This window comes from Bombus flavifrons, chromosome 15 (assembly GCF_040668555.2).
Source record: "Bombus flavifrons isolate JBK064 chromosome 15, iyBomFlav1_principal, whole genome shotgun sequence".
In the NCBI taxonomy this organism is placed as follows: domain Eukaryota; kingdom Metazoa; phylum Arthropoda; class Insecta; order Hymenoptera; family Apidae; genus Bombus; species Bombus flavifrons.
The window spans coordinates 11,317,506-11,341,685 of record NC_138456.1 but is presented as its reverse complement, the minus strand read 5'-3'; the positions used below and the strand labels follow the sequence as shown (position 1 = coordinate 11,341,685).

General features: G+C 35.6%; 1 protein-coding gene across 1 annotated transcript; it reads right to left on the bottom strand.

Annotated features, from left to right (window-relative positions):
* Positions 1 to 3,717: 3,717 nt before the first annotated feature.
* On the bottom strand, positions 3,718 to 23,686 carry LOC138187430 (pyrokinin-1 receptor). The gene is made up of 3 exons (XM_069128208.1): positions 22,315 to 23,686; positions 5,678 to 5,904; positions 3,718 to 4,652 (listed from the first exon to the last, which is right to left on the bottom strand). Exons 1-3 carry the CDS (start codon positions 23,111 to 23,113, stop codon positions 4,098 to 4,100), a joined length of 1,581 nt encoding a protein of 526 aa, XP_068984309.1. The 5' UTR covers positions 23,114 to 23,686; the 3' UTR covers positions 3,718 to 4,097.
* Between the last annotated feature and the right edge of the window lie 494 nt (positions 23,687 to 24,180).

Genomic DNA, 24,180 nt, shown 5'->3' with positions numbered 1-24,180 from the left:
AATTATCACTAGATGGTAAAGCATTCGCATCATGGCGCGAAATTTAATTTTTATATAAAGAATATGTATTATTTTTAAAAATGGTAATTCAGTTATGAATTTCAATAAATTTCTTGCATATAACGGTACATGATATATAACGAAAAATTTTTTTTTATTTGATTGAGAAGCAGTTAGTTAAGTAGAATGATACGTAAAACAAGATGTTTATAAGATTGAAACATAAATACTGTAGACTTTCGTCATCGCTTTAAATAGATGCAAATGAGTATTCACTCGTTGTGAGATTTATATTACACAGTTTAAGAGATAGATTTAGAAAATTGCATCCAAATGATACCTAAGTCGATCGCCTGTTAAAATATTCAGTTTGTTTTCTCTTCTTTAGAAATTTCATAATGGAATTGAAATAAATTATACATAGATAACCAATTTTTAAGAAATCTAGAAAATAAGTTTAACATAACTAAATAATAGTTAAAGTTCAACAAAACCTAAAAAATCTTGCTATAATTAAAATTTATGTTAATATTTTGTGTCATTTCCATCGAGTTTGTAGGTATTTTGATTTTTAATATGAGAGTTAATTTAAGTTAAAAGAGACTAAAGGTGATATTCTTATGTAAACGAATTACGACTGTATCCTACTATTATCAAAATATTATTACTGAAAATACATTGACTTATACAAACGAAACAAACGTGACACGTATATTGGACTAAGGTGCTAAATATTTTGGAGCTTATAAAGACTAATATAGCAGTAATTATGCAATAAATAATATCACATTCTTAAGATTCAAACGGAACCGTTAAACGAGTCGCTTATTTCAATATGATAACGAAGTCTATGACATCAACATTGACAATATTCTGTTGTAACTCATCTTATTTACGCCTCTTCTATGTTCATTAACATATAAAGATATACAATGTGTCTCTAGGATAGGCTCGTTTAATTTAAATTTTCGCGCCAAATTTTAACAAATTTCATTTATCGATAGTAACGTGTTATTTGACGATCTAAGTAGACTTATTTATTTATTATGTACCATTGCAGGATAAAATATAAATATCTATTATTAATATTGATAATATTAATATTACTATATATATGATATATAGAATAATATAAACATCCATTGTTATAAATAAAAATGTGTAATAAAATTTATTAAAAGTTGTATTAAGAAAATTGTCGTTATAAGTATGTATGTCAATTTTAACTTATCAAAATCTCGATTTGAATATTATTAAATGATATTACCAGTAGAAATTTCTAGAAGTTATTTGTGATATTTTATTATTTCGTCCCGCAATATACAACTTTCAAAATTTTTTACATCTCTTATCCCGAGTTTGTACGATTTAGAAAAGAGAGACGAAGGTTTATTATATATATATATATACATATACATATATTGATCTGTAATATCGACATGCTTTTCAACCATCGAGATACAAAGATAGAGTAGGCGAGCCATGTGTAATTGAATGCGATATAGGAATAGAAAGAGAACGCTGCATAAAGGCTTCCTCTGTTCTCGTCTTGTGTATTGTACGCTGACGCTGTTCGTTGATAGGTATTACACTTAAATACCTACTGTATGACCGTGCGTTGATTATTAGACAAGGACGTAACAGGTCCTTATGCAACGTTCTCTTTCTATTGCTAGATCTGTTTCTCAGCTCTCTCGCAGTCACGCACTCTATCTTTAATCTCTATGTTTTCAAATATCCGCCATGAATCGTGGATATAGGAAATCCGACAAGCACTTTGTGATACGTATATTATTCAAAAACAATTTATGACCACGATCCAATAATTCCTTCTTGTTTATACTTCTTGGATTTATTAATCATTTGTAAGTACGCAACACGATGTATTCTTGGTTTATACAACGGAATAAGTAAATGCACATGTTGTTGATTTATTAGAAGAGTGATACAAAAAGATTGGCACAATCATTAGGAAAACAGTTCGAAATAGAATATAATTAATCACTCTGTTATTTAGCAAGAAAACTTTGTTTTTTTACAATGTGATTAATAGTATTGTTTACTACTAGAAGAAGGATTAAAGTCTGATCTTAAACTGTGATGTTGTCCTTGTTAAATAGTATAATGTTATTGGATAATTATTCTATTCTAGTAAACGATATTTATTATTTTTAAATAGTTCACTTTTAGAGTTAATTTCTTCAAATACTTTGGAAGTTGTGATTTTTTGGAGATGTTACTCTTTTACCAAATCAATCATGTTATATTTATCAAATAAAACTTACAACATTACTCTCAATACATGTTCATGCATTGTTAGAAGACAAAATTAAGTTTATTATTTTCTTCGGTAGATACTAAATCGTTTTGAAGAATCAGTGATACCATAAAAAGAGAAATGAAACAAAATAAAAAGCTAGATGCTTTCTAATGAGAAAAAAGTCGAAGGAAGAAGGAAAACGGAAATGATCGTAATTTGTAATATCATATGTATAGTTATACGGTAACGAAAATCGTCTATTTTTAATTAAGCGAGATTTATCTCGGGTCGATATTGTAGAACGCCTAGAAGTTTCTATAGGTAAATTATCGACCAGCGGGAAATACGATGAAAATGTGATTTCTTGTAGAAACTCTAGTTAATAAGGATCAGTCTTTTTGAAGTTCGAAACATTGGGCTAAGCTTCTCGATTATTGAAGCAAAAGTTATACTGTAAACCACGTGGAATTCGTGATTTCTTCTGAATCGATCGGATTAACGAGTTCGTCCCGTTACAATAACATCACCAACTTTTTGACGTTCAAAGGGACACAGTGACACTGTACCTCGTTAACTCGACGATTAGTTCGAATTTTTTAATCATTTTCACAAACCTAGTTTTTCTTTTAAATAAAGGTGAGTCGTGTATGTGTTTTTAGTTGGATAGTTCTTGTAAAACGCAAGCAGGAGTGGATGAAATAAACTAATGATTTTTAGAACTACAATGTACGAAGATACAAGTTTGCACAGATAAGCTAACTGAGATGCTTTATGAACTTTTTAAAACGAACGATTTTTGTCAAATTTTATTCGAATTTCAATTTTTGTACGTTATATAGTACCATATTTTATTCTTTTTAATACTCAATAAGGAAAACTATTTGTTGGCTTTGCAACATAGAATCGTACAGTATTTTTAAAGCATTCTTCTTTTATGATATACAAACTGAAATACTTGAAGCGCGAACAAAAGAAGTGAAATTTTATCGTTTGTAAATTAAGTTAGATGCAATTCGAAGTTAGTTAAATTTTATCGCTCGGATCTAACGTAGATTAGGACGAAGTTAAATTTACCTCGACCTAGGTCATATCACCATATAGATAATCAGATACCAGATCAGATTGATTTTAATTCCTGAATGTGAAAACTAAGATCTGAAGCCTGCTTTATTTACACCAGGCCAGAAGGTTAGCTTCCAATTACTTGACTATGCATGAAATAAACGAGGAGATGCAAAAGAGGCCAACCCCGACGTAATGCTTATGGCAGTTACGGGGTTGGACCTCGTGTAGTTATTCAATATCAGAAAGAGGAGAGGTTTTCGGTGGGTAGAGGCGCTACCATTTTGCCGAGTTCCACGTAATCCAGCGACCGCATGGGTTGCTGGGTATGCGTAAGTGCATTTTCCCTTCCTCGCGTAGAAAAAAAGAAAAAAGAAAAAAGAAAAAAGAAAAAAGAAAAAAGGAAAAAGAAAAAAAGATAGAAGGCTCCGATTACTTGCACTTACACGGCCTCATTTTCCCTTTCAACATCAGCTTAGGGAGCTAAAATATTTTTCCAGCTTATCGTCGTATGCTCTCGTCGTCCCATAAAATTCATTCATACGTCTAACCTGCGATCACTTGCTCAAAATTCAATCTCGCAATTCTCAGTTACTTTGTAATAATCGTAGCGATAATTAAGCGGGGATAGTTAATCTATTTGAAGTTTCAAGCACCATCACCATCACGAACTCACCACGAACCACAGATCCAAGACTAATTTCGACCCAAGTTCCACTTTCATCGTTCGTAATTTCAACGTTTCTACCTAAACCGATGTCGCATCCTCGAAAACTCAAACAGTGTTTCGTTCGGTCGTTTCATTCCACAAAGTCATCGAGATCTCTTCTCGTCTAAGCTCTGACCTTCTGAGAGGATTATTTCCCGGGACAGTGCACGTGCTTCTTCCGGCGAGTTTCAAGGACTTTAAACCGGGGAACCACTTTAACAAACGCCACCATTTCTTCTCAGATTGGCTCACGTTCGAAAGCTGCACGGTGGCATATCTGGCTGGCCTCGATTTTCTCGAACTCTTGCAACAACCGACGTCCTTGTCTTCGATCTCGTTCGAGTCTTCCAGTCTTCCAATGTCCTCGTTGTCCGTATTATCCACGTTGCTCCGCGTCGACTCCGCGTTAAGATGCTCAGCCAATGGCTGAGCGTTCTGCCTTAGGCTGTGGTGGCCAGAATTTCCGGAACAGTCGGTGCTGTCGTGGATGATTCCGGTGCCGCCTGTTCCCATGTTTCTAGAGCCGATCGCTCGCTGCTGCGATCGTGGCAGACTCGAGTACGATCGTTGCTCCGTGCGAATCGCCAGGCCGGGGATTCTGCAACTCCTTGACAATGTTTCCTGTGAAAACAAGAATAATGCTTGGTAGTTGAACAGCTTGCGACGTCGCACAGTGTGGCGTTTGAACGAGTACTCGGGACAAAAGTAGAAGTCCACGTTCGAGAACCAGGTTCGCAGATCGCGTTCTTACATTCGTCAGGGCAAAGTATCGAGGAGAAAAGTGGATCTATTGGCGAAATTTGTTCTAGTGGATTTTCTGTCAGCAGGACGTTGAGCGGGACTCGGTGTCAATAGGAATACACTGCCGGTCCTAAGTACCAGGGTACGTAACTTGTATTTTGCACTTAACTTGTATCTTTACATTTTCAAATCTCCCACAAACGCGTAAACATTCGCAGTTCCATCGTAAGAAACATACGATACGAAGGAAGCAATAGAAACCGTGGGAAGCGTGTAATTTATCCGAAATATCAATAGGTGCCCTGTTAATTATGGCCGACAGTGGTAGATTAGATGGAGTTGGTTGTATTAATTTGATTCGTGTAAGTCGATTGATTAACGAGAGTGGTAGGGCGATTAAAGGATATTGTGTGCTACGAATGATCGTAATATAGGAATAATGGGATTGTGTGGGAGTTGGAATGTGTTTCTGATTGCTGAAATTGGAGAATATCGTGGAAGTTAGTGCGCGGGTGGTTAGACGTGTTTTATGTGACATAATTGGGGAAAGTTGCAGTTTACATTATCGAGTTCTGTACTTCTGAATCGATACCGTGGCTCTGAAAGGGAATTCGTTCGTTTAAACTCTACGATTTGAAGAAATCGAAAGAGGCTGAATTATTTACAAACTACCAAGTAACCCTTTAATGCCTAAATGAACTAATCTCTTTCAAAACGAACTATGTTCTATCCAATACAACCTGGTTTCTTAATCAACCCATACGGACTAATCCAACAAAGTTTCATCAGATAAAGGAGGATAATTGGATATCAATCAAGTGGACCATTCTACTAGATTAATCCAAACCCAATTTCTAATTACGTGGTACATGCTGTTACACCTAAAGAAGGATACTGTGACTCACCATGAACGCAACTCGAAATTTGTTCGACATGATATTATATAAAATCGGGTTAATCGACGTGGACACGTAATAGAGTACGCCAGATATGTAGGTCGTCAGGGTATAAAAGAACTCGACCAACTTGCTGTTTGAGCTCATGTGATCCTCCGAGTTCGTCCCGTGTGTGGCGAGCAGTCGCTGTATGTGAAACGGCGCCCAACAAACAAAAAAGGCTATCACCACGGCAACTGTAACACAATTCCACATTTTATTTATTAGATTTCTTTAAATATACTACGTACATTCGAAACAAGAGAAAAGAATGTCAAAAAACGAAGATACAAAATGTTCTTGTTCTACAGGTAATATTAGATTCCAGATTGATCGTTCCTAACTGATATCAAGAAAGACCGTTACGGAAGCTATGCGAGATTTATCGGTTTGTTTCTCGTAGGCTATCGTTTTCTCGTGGCTCGTCTTTTTACAATCGAGAAGTAAGATTATCCTAATAACTGAGACGCGAGTTTGCTCTATCTTGCTATCTCGAAACTAGATTTTCCAGTGAAATTAAAAATAAGGTTCCACGTACGAGAGGTACCACGTTCTCTAGTACAGGCGCGACGACACGAGTATCTTCCGTTATTCAAACCATAGCAGCCTGTGACAGCGTGTTCGTACAGCTCGCAATGTCCTCGGTGCTGCATCGTTCAGGCGCTCCGTAACTCAAATTCGCGATTATCGAATCTATAATTTCGACTTGTCTCTATTTGTTCAATGCCAGAAAGAAACGGAATTGAGAACTTATTAATATTAACTAGCTTATATTCGGTAATAAAGAATGTAAGATTGATACAACTACTGGCAATCTTATATGCTACGAGATATAAAAATATACCGATACAATGGTAAATGTAAGAATAGGAAGTGGTAACGCAATGGAAATGGTAACGCGCGACATTCGTAACAAGAAAATAAAGGCGCGAGGCCAGTGGTACAGGCCTTTTTATACACTGGCCTTCGCCACAGAGAAGAGGGTAGCCCATGTGCAGACACAATTTCGCCTTTGACGACTGTTGGTATCAGGGGTGGTATCGAAGCTGGCATTCGCATCCCTCGGGCGTCAAATACGGAGCAGCGATAGATAGAAAAATTCGGAGTATTTATATGGTTAGAATAGCAAGAGGTTGGTAGACGAACGTCATAAATTTCGCGTCTGTTTCGTACCTCGCCGATGATTACATCACCGATAAGTCGTTTGCGATAATTCCTGTGTTGGCCGGTACAAATCGCAGAGGGTGTAAGATTTGTGATTTTTTTAGCAGATCGATATTATCGTAATCCGAGAAACAAAGTTCTAGTTAATTTCACGTTAATCCGGTCCTTAGCCAATGACAGAATCAAAACTTTTTGACTGTAGGATTACGCGAACAAATTTATAAGTTCTAATTATCCTCGCGTTGGGAGTACTCTATTTTTTAGAGCGAAACTCGAGTGTCGTTTGCAAGGGAAAACACCGTAAAAGTTAGGTAGGATTAATGGTGGCTGAGGAGATTGATGAAGTTAATCTTTTAGGTGAGTTGATCTTCGTAATTATTAATTAAAAAGCAGAACAACTGCCATTGCAGCTAATTTTAAAATATTACATTTATATGATTGAAAGTTTTATAATCCTTCGTCGGAGAAGAGGAACACGCTACAATACGCTACAATAGCGTAACAAATTTTTCTTCCGTTGTTGTTCAACCAAATGATCTATTTCTTCTTTCTTTTGTAATAAATTACAATAGGAAACTAATAATTTTACTTTCTAAATAAAATTATATCTTGTAATTGGATCATGCGTTCCTTATTGTTATCGTAAATTCTCTAATTACGTACGTAGCTATAATTTAGGCGTAATTTGTGCAATTTTCTGGTTTGTCATTTAGAAAAGCGTTTCGCGTTAAACGAATGTATCCAGCAAGATCTCAAAATGGATTTTGGTAAAACAAAATGGAACAACTACTTTATAGAACGTGGCTCTTTCTCCTTTTAAGAAAATTGATGCAGGATCTCCTAAAATTCAAATCCCAGGATATCGTCCGGCAATATCAGAAATTTTTCATCTCGTTCATCCAGGAGGAGAAAACTTTTCGTCGGAGGAAGTATCACCCAGTTTCCCTCCGTTTCGTTTAAACTGCTTCCTTCCACGGGTGCGATTCGAGTCTTGGTGTGAAAATCCCGGTCATTTTCTCAATTTCAATGGAAACCAGTTTACATAACTCACATAAATTTGCGACGATTTATCATCGACGCAATTTTCTCCTACTTTACGTTCAATCTGTTGCTTTTCGCTTCGGAAGGAGAGGAAAAATGGGGAACAAAATTGGAGAAGAAGATAATCGAAATGTGTCGCGACGTTTTGGTCCAAGCGCGTTATTCTCGACGAGTTCATGCGATTACGAGGCGATATTGCGCGGGCCGCTTTTCAAAGAATATGTAAAGCCTGGAATTGATATGCGACTGAGGTCAAGATCAGTCGAGTTATGGCATTTCATAGCATCGTGCCGCGTACGCTCCCTTTGAATAATTCATCCACAAAACTGGATGTACGTTCTGCTCGTTGATTTTGCTTTCTTTCCAGAAGTAAGCTTCTCCGCCCTTTCTTTTTCCTCCAGTCGCACATTTTTTCCATTATTTCATTATTTTGAAGTTTTGTCCCTTCGTTCTTATAGCTCTCAGTTTATTATTCTCCCTTTACGCGTCTGCTATGTATTTCTATTCAGTATTTTATTCATATTCCTTTTACCGAATGTTATTGTAATGTAGGTGTAAAGGTGAGCGACTAAGATCAAGCGAAGCGTTAGAGATCAGATATATGGGTCGAGCGTGTTCGAACTGCGATATTATTCCGAACATTGCTACCGGTAAACGTTGGAAATAGTAGACTTTCCGATTAAATACTCCTGCATTCGGCTCTATCGTTCTATTCATCCAATTCCATGGGACTTTGAACCAGATTCTACTTAAAAAAACATCTTCTACGATATAATGTCTATGAAAATGTATAATCTTGTCATTACTAAAGCTGGTATATACAATAGAAGAGAGAAGTATAAATCGAACAAATTTAAGCTGTATGAAACAAGCGCGTGGAACAATTTTGAAAACACCTAGCAAAAGTTGAGATAAATTATACTGAAACTTTGACACGCATGGTAGAATTGTTGCTTCGAACTTTGAGATGCGTACCGATATGTAATCTAGTTCTAACTTTTTGCTCATATTAAACGTCTAAACGTACTTGAAGTTGTAGATACCAGTGTTCCACGATCTCTTAATTACATCGTATTTATTTCAAAACAAATTCTGTTAAAAAGAAGTCTTCTCTGATAATATTTTTCTTTTAAAAAATTTCGATTATCAGAGACACGATTGAAAAAAAAAAAAAAAAATAAATGCAACGTATCGACAGAGAGAAAAAAAAGTAAAAGTATCAAATATTATTATTCGTTATATGTTCTACTATTATGTATCGTATAATATCGTTATATCGTTGTTATTAAGAGTTCCCTAACAGCTTACTGCGGAAGCTCGAAGAGGACACGTTTCACGCATATTCGCAGGATCCCAATACCATTTAGTTCAGGAAGAAGTTTTCCTAAGGTAACGCGCCACAATATCGAAACGAAAGTCAAACACTATCGGCGAAGTTGGATGTGGCGCGCGTCGTAGCTCGTAGCTCAAAGAGCAACGGGATGGATATCCTGTTTGTGAAACGTGAGACGTGACCCGTGTAAATTCTGCCCCTAAATCGGTCCACGCCACGCTTAAAAATTCACCGAGGATGATTCCTCCTGAGACGTTGAGATAAACCGTGTTTTCGGTCTTCTTCCTGTTTCGAGCACACATTTCGTTTGTGATACTTTTCGTACGGTTTTTCACGAAGATTCGCCTTAAAAGGCTCGGAACAAGTTCAATAGGTTTGCAAGTAAAGTCGCACGAATAACAATGAAATACGTACAAGTCAAATATTATCTGACATCAATATCTCGACGTTCCTAAAAAAATACGATCGTGCTGGATTATAGCGGCGGCTGTACAAGTCGATGCAATTTTACTTTTTAATTAACTATTTGAAAATTAATTATTCCATTAATTATTTTCACGATCGTTAGTTTTACGATATAATTTACGATATTACTATAAATATATAATACTTTGAAATATATAATAATTTGAAAAAAATCTTTCTTTTTGAGGAAACTATACATATAGATATACAGAGATAGGGGGTAAATAAATAAATTTTGTTGAAACGTTGCCCCGTAATTTGTTTTACTTCTGCAGATATCGATATGTATTTCACGGAATACCTGTTAACTACCTAAAAGCAATTTTGTTACCAACGATATATAATATTTACTCGTGCTACTGTAATTAAACCGTATCCTGCTGTCAAAAATAAGGAAGTCTTTGGATATTTTGCGCAACAGTGCGTACCATCAAAGATACAACATATTAAATTCTCCCCCTCCGATCGGATCGATAAAACGAGCTTATTAGTCGGCGAAGCTGGCTAATCGAGGATTACTTGTTTTTCTTTTACCAGCCGCTTTTTGCCTCTATTAATTGAACGAAGTTTTTACGCGATTAAGATAAGAAATTCATGCGTACGCATTTGCGCCTTGTTTATATACGTCTGATAAACGACCATTAACTAACGGAAATGATGACATATGAAAGAAAGAAAAGTAATGAGAGTAAAACGGTCGGGGAACTTCTGCTGCATTGTAATCGATAGGTGGAATAATTAACGTCGAATCGGATGTATCGAGTTCTGTAGAGTAAGCGACTACAGAGAAACAGGAATCGGGAAAAAATCGAGGTCGTCGTCATCGATCATCGTAATCGACGAGACGGGACAAGACAAGAAAACGAGTAGTAACACGAACTACTTTTCCGACAAAACGGAAGCGGAAGGAAATCAATTACTCTCGAACGACGATAAATTTTCCTCCTTTGAGAAGAAGTCGGGAAAAATATAAAAAGAAACGAAATAAAAGATAAACTTGTCACATATGCGCGTAAGCCACGTAGAAGCTAAATTGATTCGCTTCTTCGAGATTAATCATTTATATTTGAGAAATTACGCATCGATCGTGTATTCGAGCGAAGCGAGGTATGTACGGAACCACAATTTCATTCTAGAACCTTGCTCGTTGCAGAATCAGTTCGTCTTAGCTTAAATTGAAATACGTCCACGTACGTAGTTTGGAGTAATTTATTCCAAATTTACGGTTTAAAGCAATATTGCTACCCAACGCGACGAATTAAACGAGATAATTTTCAAGATACACGTAATGCACGAAAATCGGTTTCTTGAACGTTTTTGAATCTCCCGCTACAGTTACCGCAATTAGCCCCCGTTAAGGTAAAACAGGAAATGTCGATATCGGTCATTGTGATATTCACAGGAAAAAAAAAAAAAAAAGAAAGAAACAGATAATAAGACGGAAAGACGGTCTCGGCTTTTTTGCTCGTCTACCTTGCATTCAATGCTTTAAATGCATTTAATGCAACGCAGCTGTGCCTCTGAAAGGAGCATCTGCTACGTTCGACGTCGTTTCCGATTGGATTTCTGCTAATCCTCTGTAAAATGTATGCCCGCAACCCTGAAACAGATATTTAAGTTCGATTCTTTGTTTGCGGACGCTTGAATCCCCTCTCCTCCGATTAAAGTAATTTGATGATTGTTCGCTATAAATCGCAAATGGCGTTATTGCACGTAAATCAGATGGAAGAATCGACGATAGAAATGCTTTAAAAAGATCTTGTTCTCGTGAGGATTCAACGTTTCGTAGATCTCAATAAAATTTAATCGATAAAAATTCTTAATTTTGCGAATAATGCTGATACGTTTTAATGAAAATTAATTTTAATATTTAATTTATTAATAATCGATATACAGTGGCTTCGAAAGGTATCACGTACTCTCATTTTCCAACGAAACGCTACTTTATCAGGTTTTATATTTCGCTTTCATAATGCTAAATTTTTATAGCCACGCGAAGATGCTACCAAGTGACACGAAATTCCACATACTCGTACCGAGTTAATTGACAGGTAAAACGTGCCAACGCTTTCGGTAGCCATTGTATGTATTACGATCTATTTTCTTTTATTATTTTCTACTACATTAAGAGATACTTAAGAAACAATCGTGGTTATTCAAAAATATATTACCAATTTGTTGGAACTGCGAAAATCGGCATAGGACTATTTATCATCCTATCCGAATAAAGTCGAAGCGACGTACATAAATCTTCTGTTTAAAACATCAATCTTCTGGATCACTATCAACTCCACGCTGAATCTCATTCTCCGCTTTGGTTTCTTGCTTATCCCTTCCCAAATTTTTCCCTCGATAGTCTCCCTTTATCTTTGCAAACTCAAAACTCGTTGAAATTGGAGATTTCGATAACTATTTAAGAAACACAATCTCTCTTTAAAAGGATCGATCCAGCGAAGTTTCGTCAAAGATTGGACGATAGGATTAGAAACTGTCGATCGAGTGAAACGGCCAATTTCCAGACCGAAGACTGAAGGAACGTTCTTTAAAAATCGCATTGTCGTTCGTTGGATCGAGTATTATATATTGAGCGGTATATATTCGCATTGTAGATAATAATTAAGAGATAATAAAAATAATTAAGATATAATCGTAGTGATTGAAACTGAAACCAAGGATATGATGGACTTGGCTTTGTGAAAAATAATCTAGTGTAATAATAAATGATCTATGACTTGATACAATTACGTGATTTAATTATGTAGATACGAGTTACTCTGCAACATAATTACACAGACGCTGACATTAATTGCAGCCATGAATTCCAAAACAGCTCAGGTCCATCGAGGAAATCGATCTTTTTTCTTAATTCAGTATCGAATAACGTTCATTAATCCATTGCTAACCTTGTCGATTTATCCCGTGGAGTATCGATTATATATTTTTATATCGTATCGTTATATTCTATTATATTTTGGATATTTTATATATTTTCCCATATTATGTGCGTTTTGAGAATTTTTCCACTTTTAAGTTTCGCATAAACGCATAAAACCTCATAAAAATCTGCAGTCTATCTGTAGTCTTCTCTTTTCTCAAGGCCAAATTTAATTTCACCTATTTTTTCTTTATTTATTCATTGACGTGATCAGAATCCGTGTAAACTCTAAATGTCATAGAAAGCGTGGATTCTCATCTGTCGCATGTATTCTGGTCGAGCAAGTTATTTTTTTTTTGTTAAATTAACGATCGAAATTACCGACTCGCGTTATAATTACAGCAATTAGCAGATATCCAGACATCGAGTTAATACTCGTTCGTTTGTTATTGTCTTTGAATTTGATTGAAATTGTAAAGTCATTCTCTGGCTAGATCGGCCATCATTGAAATATTATGCGACAGATCGAGGATAGTTTACGAAGAGACGCGTAAGTACACTAACTTAGAAAACAAACGTTCGATCAACATTTTTCGTCATTTACGATTACCTTCTATATGCAAATATCGTCCACATTTTTTGCTGTTACGATACTCTGTATAATTTGATTGGTAAAAAAATACACTTGCGGATATAGAAAATTTTCTAACTATTTTTAAATCAGCTTGTATCGTCATCCTTGATCGCACCTTTCTACGTCTATTAGTAAGTTACACAGGCTTATTAATTATCCGCTGCAAAATAGTTGGGAAACATAAAAGTTCTCAAACGATAAAAACATATTGTACAAATTGATTCTTTCTAGGATTACTTCCATTGCTTCAAAGGGAAAATTTCGAAGTTATTCTTGTCGTTGTGCGCTATAAAATGATCGTATGTCGGAGAACAAATATTTTTTACGTTTACCATTATGGTGTTTTAATAAATCTACGCAATCTTACCGCCCATTTATTACAAAACTATTCTATCGTTGCATCTCCTATCAAAATCCCAAAGTTGAGAAAGAAAGGACACGTTGTGCGTGTTCGTGATCTAGTTTCATCTCTAATAGAGCTTCTGCAGATCTAGTTTCCTCTGTCAGCTAAACCTATCACTAAACGTAATCTTGCCACACATACCTTAAAATAATTTTAACGCAACGACATTAACAAAATGTAATCTGTTGAAATTGTAATATCACAGGGTAAACTAAACAGATTGCTGTTGACTGCAGCAGTACTTTACGAATAAGAAGATTTCATGCTACAGGGTGCAAGAGAACGCGCGAGACTCGCTTCGGGAGCTGTACATTCAAAAACAATGAAAATATATTATTATATACCATCTTTATAGAAGATACTCAAAATGACCGGCTATGCTCTGAATGGATCCTGACGTTTACCCGGTTTATTGGAAAGCTTGTTCCATTCTGAACCTTAGTATTCCACGTTTCCAACAGAGTTTGCTCTGTTCGCAAAGTTCGCTATATTTTATAAACGAAAATAAAAACGTTCTGTTACACGCTTTATACTTTCGACTTGCTTTTACATCAGGTATTGTCCCATTTCCTAACTATTTCCCTTGCGAGGGTAAGAATTGTTTTGGTCGAACCGTCTTACAGCTATTATCACTTCCACTCGGTAGATTTGATTGCGCACACTCATGACGATAAATACGTATCTTATTGTTGTTCATTTTAAAGTAATCGTACCATTGCGACTGTTATTGAAGTTCCAAAATTAAAGGCAATGAATCAGCCTGTATACTCCGATGTTTGAGTCGAATCCTTAATCAAACTTTCCTACGTCTATATAGCATCGCTTCCATTAGCTGAACCTACATAGCCTTATTACCGTAGCCACTATTAAGCCGTTAAAGCGAAAAAAGGTAGTTCGTACATAGACGAGCATGCAGTTTCTAGCAGAACTCAGATCACCAGCCGCTATTCTCGTTACGTTCATCAATTCTCCCGAGCCTATCGTCGTGTCCACGATAAACCAGCTCTGTTAATGAATTCACAGGCCGCGACCGGATCATTCGACAGGTACAAGGTTTAATCGTCGTGATATTACACTGACACATGGTGCATCGTAATATCACGTCCAGTAATTGCGCAATCGAACATGGATATGACAGTATTTAAAGGTTAAGTAATACCTAACGCTGTTCTATCTTTTTTCTGCTATTTTTTTCTTTGCTCCCTTTTGTAATTTTTCTAAAAGAAGGAACTTTTATGCGAAGCTTCTTTTATTGGTAATTTGGGTTTTCATTAGATCAAAGATTAAATAAAACCTTAAAACTGTTCTATTTTTTCAGGGAAGGTACTTTTATGCAGCTTCCTTTATTAATCCGAGCAAGTTGTATCGGTATATCGATCGATAGCCATTCAAACGTCGAAGCAAAGATAGGAGGGAACGTTTTTCAGTTGCCTTTTATTAAAATTATAATTTTACGCAAAGTTGCGGATAATGCCGCTTCTTCGATACGTACGATTGCCATTTTTTTCGGATAAAAGGAAAAGACTCAGCGATATCGTTATATAAAGACATCGTAGACATAGTTTGTAGACAGATACGTAGTTCCTTTGTCAAGTGGCTTTGTCAAGTGTTATTTTAAAGAAGTTGAGTTTGGGGCTTCTTCCGTTTCGTTTTCGATATTCGGGAAAAGAGTCTCTACGATCATTTCTGTAAATTATTGTCATTTTTTACCGCAAGTAAAATAGTCCTCCTTTTTCGCTGTTGTTTTATTCCATATTAAAAATACAGTTTGTGTAACTCTATAAAAGAAAGAAAGTTTCAACTTTGAATGTCTCGAAACGCGATTTTCGCAGATACGCCAGTATTCCAAATAACCGATTCGTCTTTCTTAAATTTTAATTTCGTTATACAAGTTCCTGTTAATGAACGACGGGGTTCACAGGTTAAGTAGGTAAGTAATTCATCGTATTTGCACAATACTTCATCATTTTGGCAACCAGTCTTTTTGCAAAAAAAAGAAAAAAACATACGAACGGGACGAGACCGTTCAAGCGACTTTTCTATGATTTTATGGAACATTCGAATAAATGCAAAAATTTCGAGATGTTTTATATCCGCGAAAAATCGTGCACGTTTGATTATTAACAGATATTTGTCTTTTTCCACGATGGTATTTTTCAGTTAATTTCGCTATTACGATAGGTTCATCGAAATAAAAGTTCCAACTTGAACTTGAACTGTAAGGTGTTCGTGAAACGTTCGTGTTTCACGGATTGTATTATTACGACTCATTGCAAACGTGCAACAAAGACTCTACAGCTGAATTATGAATTCGTTCCGGAAGTTTACCTACAGAAATAATGCGAATTCTGCGTTTCTGTGCTGCCGATGTCGTGTATGACGTACAATTATAAATTATAAACTCAGTCAATTATAAACTCACGATTCCGATTCTGATTTCTCATCGGCCTGGCAAACTACGAATATTAACCAGCCTGTTACGAGATGGAAGTCGATGAGAAAATTCTCGATCAAACTTTCCCATTTAATACGTTTCCATCGAACGTTGCTTTATCGAAATTTCCACTCGAAATTTTCGCTTTATAGTATTTCCACTTCGAATATTTCCCTATGGGACAGTCGAGTATTTTACAGTTCGAGGTTTGGAAAGATTCTTACAATGTTTTTATTTCTGAGTAATTTTAACAATTCTCGTGCTCGTTACATTTTGTACGTGCACGTACATTTATGTTTAATTTATATACATATCTTACATAGTAATCTCCATTTTAATTTATATAATAACTTATATGTTAATTTGTATATTTGTATATTTGTATATTCATGTATATACTAATTTATATTTATATTGGACGATACTTTTATCAGTCTTATTTGCATATACTCTTTTAGTTTAGCCTTTTATGTAGAAAACAGCAACGTGTTTAGTTATCCATATTTCATTTCTCATTTTACTTCATCGATTTAATATTCGATGAAAACTATAAAAAGATAAAGACACGTAAGTATGGAAGAAAAGGGTGTACAGTTCGCCCGCGAATTATATTCGACCGATCAGCGCGCATTTTGCCTACGATTATAACATGATATTATTAATAACTCTAGTTTATATTTATTAATTTTAATTTAATTTATGTTTACATTTTAATTTATGTTACATTTATATTTAGCGTATGTAATTTTAATCTCGGCTAAATTTATACCATTAAATAAAAGATTCGTTCCTTGAAATTCTTAAAGAAACAGTCATTCATTTTCGTGTGCATGCATAAAATCAGTCTATTTTATTCGAAAACAGATATCAAGGAATCGACATTCCAAGATGATACCCCTTCTATTTCTATAGTATAGACAGAAAAAAACTGCAGATCAGATTTAGCAACGAGACTAAAAATAGTTGTTATTATCTCATATGTATATGGATCGCTATTTTAAACGCGTTCGATCGAAGGATAGGATGATTCGTATTCAAATTGGAGAATCTGTCATACGAGATAAATGTTCCTCGTGATTTATTCCAAGAATCGAAACGTATATATAATTATCTGCGTTTATACAAATTATTTTTCCAATAACCGTTCAACTGTATTGATCGGTGAATGTTTCCATGAAGCGATCGTTTAACTTTAGAAGTAAAAAATTGGTAAAAAATTTACAATGAAGCAGTGTCTCAGATTTTTTGTCGATATCGTCATTAATGCTGGAACCATCGATCGATCTTCAAAAAAGAATGTATGTAGATACGTAGATTATACGTAAGCGATTACAATTAAAATGGTATATGTCTAATGATACGATAACTCTAGTTTGTCTCGATGATTGCCGATAACGATTTTATTCAATTTATCAATTCGTTTGTATATTTTTATTAGTTTATTTTGCAAAAAAAATGTCAACCCATAGAACGATTCTTGCTTCTTTATTAATATTACCGAGCTATAGTTCCATTTTTAGGCTCGTAATTATTTCACAGAGAATTTCCAAGTTACTGGACGTGCGATCCGGAAAGTATCTCGTAATTCGAGATTATCGAGATTCTCGAGACTTTCGGAATTTTCAAAAATTACACAGACCGGAATACGGAGCAAAGGTATTTCAGATATAATATTTCCTAATAAAATGTTATATCTATCACGCATTTCGCTATTACTTCGCTCCATATTCCGGCCTAAATAATTGCGTAAGTCTCGAGAATCCCGAAATTCTCGGGAATCCCGACACTTTCGAATTACGAGATACTTTTGGGAGCCCGACCCGACCCCGAGAGAAACTAAATCTCGAGAGATATTTTCACATTCTCGCACAAACCCACATATTAATTATACTTGTCACTGTTAATTATGCCATTAAAAAACACGGTGAAGCAACGACAAGGAATAAAATACACTCGACGGAAATAGACCTAGCCCTTTTCAAAAATTAAAGTCTCCAAACTAAATTTACTTACTTTTAGGTTATCGTGGGTTGGTAGATTTCTTCGTAACTTGACTCAACTCTTGTTACACTTACTTATTATCCATTTTTATGTTACTATTTATTTAGTACTTCGTCCTCGTTATTTGGCATTTATTTTTATCGTACTATTTACTTAACATTTCATTTCCATCATATCGTTTCCTCTTTAAATGTAACGCGATGTAGAGAATGTTAAGAATTGAAAGTTGATTATTCAAAAATTGTTTTCAGTATACGAGCATAGGTATATTTTAAATAATAATATGTAAATATATATATGTATGTAAATCGATGACACGAGCTCTGGTATCGTTAAAATGTCGGAGGATTGGTCCAGAAGGCCTTTGTATCATCGCAGTGCTGACGTAAATCGGTTAAAATGGATATCAGTCGGAACAGTTGGCGATTTATGAAGTTGTTATTGGTGCTTTCAATGCACCTGGACTCTTTTTACCATAAAGAAGAACAAATTCACGAAATTGCCAATGTCGACAGTCGGTGACAGCGTATTTAGAGATTTAATATTCCGCCTTTGTTCTTTAAAAATTGCCCCGACGCTCCTACCGAATGAATAACAAACAAAGTAATTTCTGGAATTCTCCTTTTCTGGTGATATTTCACGAAAATAGTGGTAACTGGCTGACGTTTTTAAGATTCAAGGCAAATTTTCGACATTGATCCTTTTCTCCGTGCAAAGGAATTCTCTTTCTTCGAGTTTTGAACCATTTCGATCCTTATAATTCGTATCCTTCGCGAGTATTTGACATTAACCGAGTCGATGGATCGAGCTCTTAGTACTTACACCCTTACGCCCACAACTATCCGGACACTGATGTATTTGCCAACTTTACATAATTACCTCGCGTCACTTTCTTTTATGGAGTTACTACGTCGTTCTACGGTCTTGATGTTATCTTTGGAAAGTATTAAGCAATATTTATTAACAAATAACATTGATCAAGTTGTCACAAAGATGAATCGGTACGTCTGCGTTGCTCTGTTTTAACGTTTATCGATCTTAGATGATTCATATCCCTGCAAAGGACAGAGATATCAAACTTTATAGGAAGCGTGAAAGAAGCGTGTACGTTTTCTCTCACCTATCGTTTATAATAATTTTATAATAATTTTGCAATAATTCGATCGTAGGACAACGTAGTAAATCCATAAAAGAAACCGAAGCAAAGCAATTCTACAGCGTCCGGACACTCATGGATGGGAGATTAAACCGCTTACAAGCGAGCAGATCTTAACGATTCAAAATTTAATAAAGACATTTCGACATTAGTAGCCTACTAATTTGGGAACTTCAAGGTAATAGCTTTTCCCATTCAAAGTTCAATGCTCCATCGAGTTCGGCACTTCAAAATTTAATGGGTCGTGAAATGTAGGGGAGACCCAACGAAAACTGGATATATGGGTAAAACCAGGAGCTGCTATTATTTCTAAAACGATTTGAAATTTTCCGCGTCAATACAGTCGGTTTTGCTTGTCATTTGGCTTGATGTCTAAATAAAATACAAGCGCGTTACAAACGTGTCTTCTAATGTTGCGATACTTTCCGTATTTGCCGGTTCTTCGATATAATTTCCAACGAATTTTAAGCTTCGTAATTATTGAAATCGTTCAGGCAAGTACCTTCCACTATGAATTATACTATTTGTCGTGTATTAAAATATGAACATGCAAATGGTGTTTTTTCAATTTGCCATGGTGGTACCGATAACTTGTAATATTTATAAAATTGTATATCGGGATAGAACGTGGCATATACTGCAAACGCATCAAGATTCTTATATTAACGTTAAGATTATTTCAAGATCTAACAAAGCGTTTTAGTATCATAAGTGTCTTAAATCATTTGAGAAATTCTCAACTTATAAAATTTCATCGATCGAACCTTCGAAATTCATTTACGAATCCATTCCATTCGTTATTTCCTTTTCCTTTTGAAGTTTCGAGTGAAACTAAACTGACGATCAATGGGAGATATTTCAGTTCCTAAATGAATAACGATTCCTGTGACTGATCGTGATTGATACTTTCAACCCTCTCGATTGAATCGAGCATCGTTCCTCCACGATCGATCCAATCCTTGATCGAAAGAACATCCTAATATATCAAAACGTTTACCAGAGCATCTTTTCGTTAACGAGGTTTTTGGGATTTCTAATCTCACGGACGTCTCACGGTGGAAACTCTCATTTCTATATTTTTTCGAAACGTAACGAAAACTCTGTGGGTGACTGTTGTCTACGGTTCGAATAACGAGGAATAGCGAATATTAGGTTGTTTAGCGAAGATTGAACACGGTTCCGCTATTTTTCTTCGGGTAATGTGGAAAACTGTTGATTATAAGATACGAATTTTATTATCGTTATAAAGAGACAAAGGATGTTTCCGACGTTACGAACGTTTTCATTCGATAAAATTTTATTTTTAAACGAGATACGCTTCGTTCGTGTTATTTCTTTTTCGCCTCACGAAATATCTCTGGCATTATTTGGTTTTACCCTTATGCTCCGAATTATGATATTTTTCGATACATTACGCCGTTTATATTCGATTAAGTGCATACCAATCATTACGAGTTAAAGTGTATATAATTATCGCAAATTGCTGCAATTTAGATCGTAGATTGTAGAGCAAGATATGTATTAACAAATTATTTCTTGGAATGTATTTTCATACCCGCACGTGGAGGTGTCATTTTGTTTTAAAAACAAATTCCAATTGAAACAAGAATCAGCTACAAGTAAAATGGAAGACATCGAAGTTAAAAATCACTTAACATTGACTTTTTACATTTAACGTTGGATTTATCCAAGTATTAAAGGTAGATATTATTTCACGCTGAATTATGGAATTTGGAAGCTGGCGACAACGAAGGAATTATTGAATTTGAAAACTGAAAATAACGGAGAATGGCATTTTTAAGAAAAATGATAATTTCATTATCGACAGAGGTTCCATTTCTTTATTTATTTATCCCTTTTATAGGTCAGAAACTCCCGTTCCTGAAAAAGCGCTGATTCCAGTTAAGTGCTACTACCTTTTGATCTAAATCAGACAACCCTTCAGCAAAAGATGTTTCCTTCCCTTTTTCTTGGTTGCACGATCGTTTCCTTGGAGAAAGGATCGAACTCCAGGTCGTCTCCTACCCTTCAGTTCCCCTTTTTAAACAACTCACTGGCTGACACCTGATAGTCGATAGGTTTGACTCTTTCTATAGTGGACAATAATAGGGATGGCTTCCGAATCAAGCTTTTCCTGTTGATCCTTTCTTGATTTTAAGAGAATGAACATATATAAAATGTTTTCTTTCGTTGTTTAACGATCGGTGCTTCCTTTGATAACAAGTGGATGAATTATAAGGTCTGAGAATTTAATTAAATGGTCAAATTGATCCAAGATTTAAGAAAAATAATCTCGCAGTTTGGACAAGGAGCTATTCATTATGCTTTCTTTTTTTTAACAAAATTGTTACCTCGATGGTTATCATTTTATGTTCTTTGAATTTATTTATGTGCATTCGGGAAACGTATTTTAGTGAATTAAAATACGACGATGCTGCCAAAGCATTTAATCTATCAATGACCAGATCTTAGAAGATAAATTACCATTACATAGAATGGCGAGAATTAGCAATTCTTATTGCATAGTAATGTAATTACTTCCTGAATAATATAATAAATTTTTCAAGATTTGGATACATTCCGAGATCTACTCCAATAAACTTTTATATTATACATTTGTACAATATTTTACTCGTTCGTTTGCTTCTCAATAATGTATCAATAATCCCACCCCAGAAAATGATACGCATATAGTTTTAAGATCAATGTTCGAAACGTTCGCAGAAACCCATTTCTTGAATTTCTATTTATGAATCGACATTTTACATCGACATTAATATTAACGATATTATACAAAAGTTGATGTTTTCCTTATATATTTATACCAATATCATCCCTATCGACTTCAGAAAAGAAAGAAGATATCTCGTTTCATCGAGTATATTTTCTTTCCTTTTTTTCCTTTTTATTCTATATTAATCTCATCCTCTCCTATATTTCCCATTTACTTCGGTTTTCTGTTTTCACAATCAGTTGACTTCGTAAAAAGATCCACGTTTTCTTTATCACATTTTTCGCTTCCTTTTAACGATCATTTAAAAAATGCCATATCAAACATACCGACGTAAAACTGACAAGAATTACTAAAAAATGAAACTCACAAAGCATCTTCACCACTCTCCTCGACGATTTTCCAGGATGTTGCCTACAGCTTCCACTTTCGCCGCTGCCTCTGCTTCTCATCATATTCGACTTCCTCAGTTTCAGTCCAATCAAAATGTACAGCACCGCGATGAGAACCCCCGGGACCACGAAGAAGAAGACCGTGGACAATTCGAACGAATACTCGAACAGAACTCTCTTCACGGTGCACATCACCATCTTTGGATTGCTGTAATGGTGGACAACTCCGACTTGCAACGCCAATGGCAATGCGATCAACAGACCCATTAACCAAATTACAAGAATCAGCTTCACTGCTCTCGTCAGCTTTGACATCGTTTGCGACAAGAACGGATGACAAATAGCCAAATATCTTTCGACGGTGAACGCTGTAATGGTCAGCACCGAAGCGTTCGTGGAGGTTTCCGCTGCCAGGCCACGAAGAACGCAGAAAACTTCACCGAATATGTACGGATACTTGAACCAGACCATATAGATCTCCGCTGGGAGGCCAGAGACTAACAGCAACAGGTCTGACACCGCCAGGCTGAATAGATAATAGTTGGTGGTTGTGTGCATCGACTTGTTGCGTGCGATCACGATGCACGTGCTGATGTTTCCGATTGTACCGGTTATGAAGATCAACAGATAAATGATGGTCACTGGTATTACGATATATAAAGAGTCTCTGAGAGGCAGAACGGTGTTTGTGGTGTCGGTGAAAGCGGTGAAGTTTTGGAGATAGGTTTGTAGAGCGGAGGAAATGACTTTGGGTGCCAGGGTAGTTGTAGGATCCATGGTGAAGGCTGGTCATTCCACGCGAATCGTTGGTGTGTTTTTGATAGAAGTACGTGGGTTCGTACTAATTGGTTTTCTTTGGTTCAGAAACTTGATTCCGTCGTTTTCAGTGGCAGATTTAGAGATTTGTTATGAATGGAAATAAAATCGAGCGTAATTTAGTTTGCGTGCGCTTCAGAGAACCGATTGCATCATTTTCAATATATCGTGGAATTTCTATCAAATCGTAAAGTTTCAATTTTAAAACTCTTTCGTTAGAAATGGTAGTGAAGATCGGTTTGGATTCGTTTGAAGAGCTGGTTGCGTCGTTTTCAGTTGATCGTGCAATAAATTGAGAGTTGTCAGAGTTTTTGTATCGCTAATAGAATTTGAAGTTTTGACGGAAGAGTGGAAATGATTTGTTCGTACTAAGTTGGAGATTGGTTAGCCGTGTTTCTTGAATGGAGTGGTCTCTCGGGTAAACTTACTCGTGTGATTTACTTTGTTGGGTCCTCGGAGCACGTTGTACTTGATTTAAGGAAGACTAAGCTTCAAAATACGTAGTCGTGGCTCGTGGATAATTATTTGCAACTTTTCGTTGCGGATGTTTAATCTGGAAGCCTAATTTATGGTCTGTTTAAGGTATGGTCTATTTAGATATTTATTTTTAATAAGAAGTTCCTCGAGTGCTTAAACGACACATCAAATTTCTCTCAGGCACTCAAACTAAATTCCAAACATTCGAGCTCCTAATTATCACTGATAGAATCTTTGTCGATCACTCAATGTTCAAACTCCTCTTTCTGCTGAAAGCACTTCCACCGTCAATCTCATTTTTCTAACTTCCGTAACGTTTGTTACACGAAACTTCTTAGTCTTCCTTAACTTTCAAACTTCCACTTCTACTTGAATAAGATAGTTTCACAAATATTTTCAGTTTTCTTCAATTTGTTGTCTTCCTCGACTTTGGCGATATTTTCCTGCTAAGATAGAGCAGCTATTTCTTTAATTGTCGGTTTTCAAGCTTCTTTGGACTTGCTTTTACCGTTCTTCTTTTAGGAAATTTCAAAAGAATCCATAGGAAACAG

Excerpts from the sequence above, each read along its gene's own strand:
- LOC138187430 (XM_069128208.1), bottom strand. The coding sequence starts at position 23,113 with ATGGATCCTACAACTACCCTGGCACCCAAAGTCATTTCCTCCGCTCTA. Across the intron at positions 5,905-22,314 it reads GAGAGTGGTGAAGATGCTTT|TTGCCGTGGTGATAGCCTTT; the intron begins GTGAGTTTCATT and ends ATTGTGTTACAG. Across the intron at positions 4,653-5,677 it reads AATTTCGAGTTGCGTTCATG|GAAACATTGTCAAGGAGTTG; the intron begins GTGAGTCACAGT and ends TTGTTTTCACAG.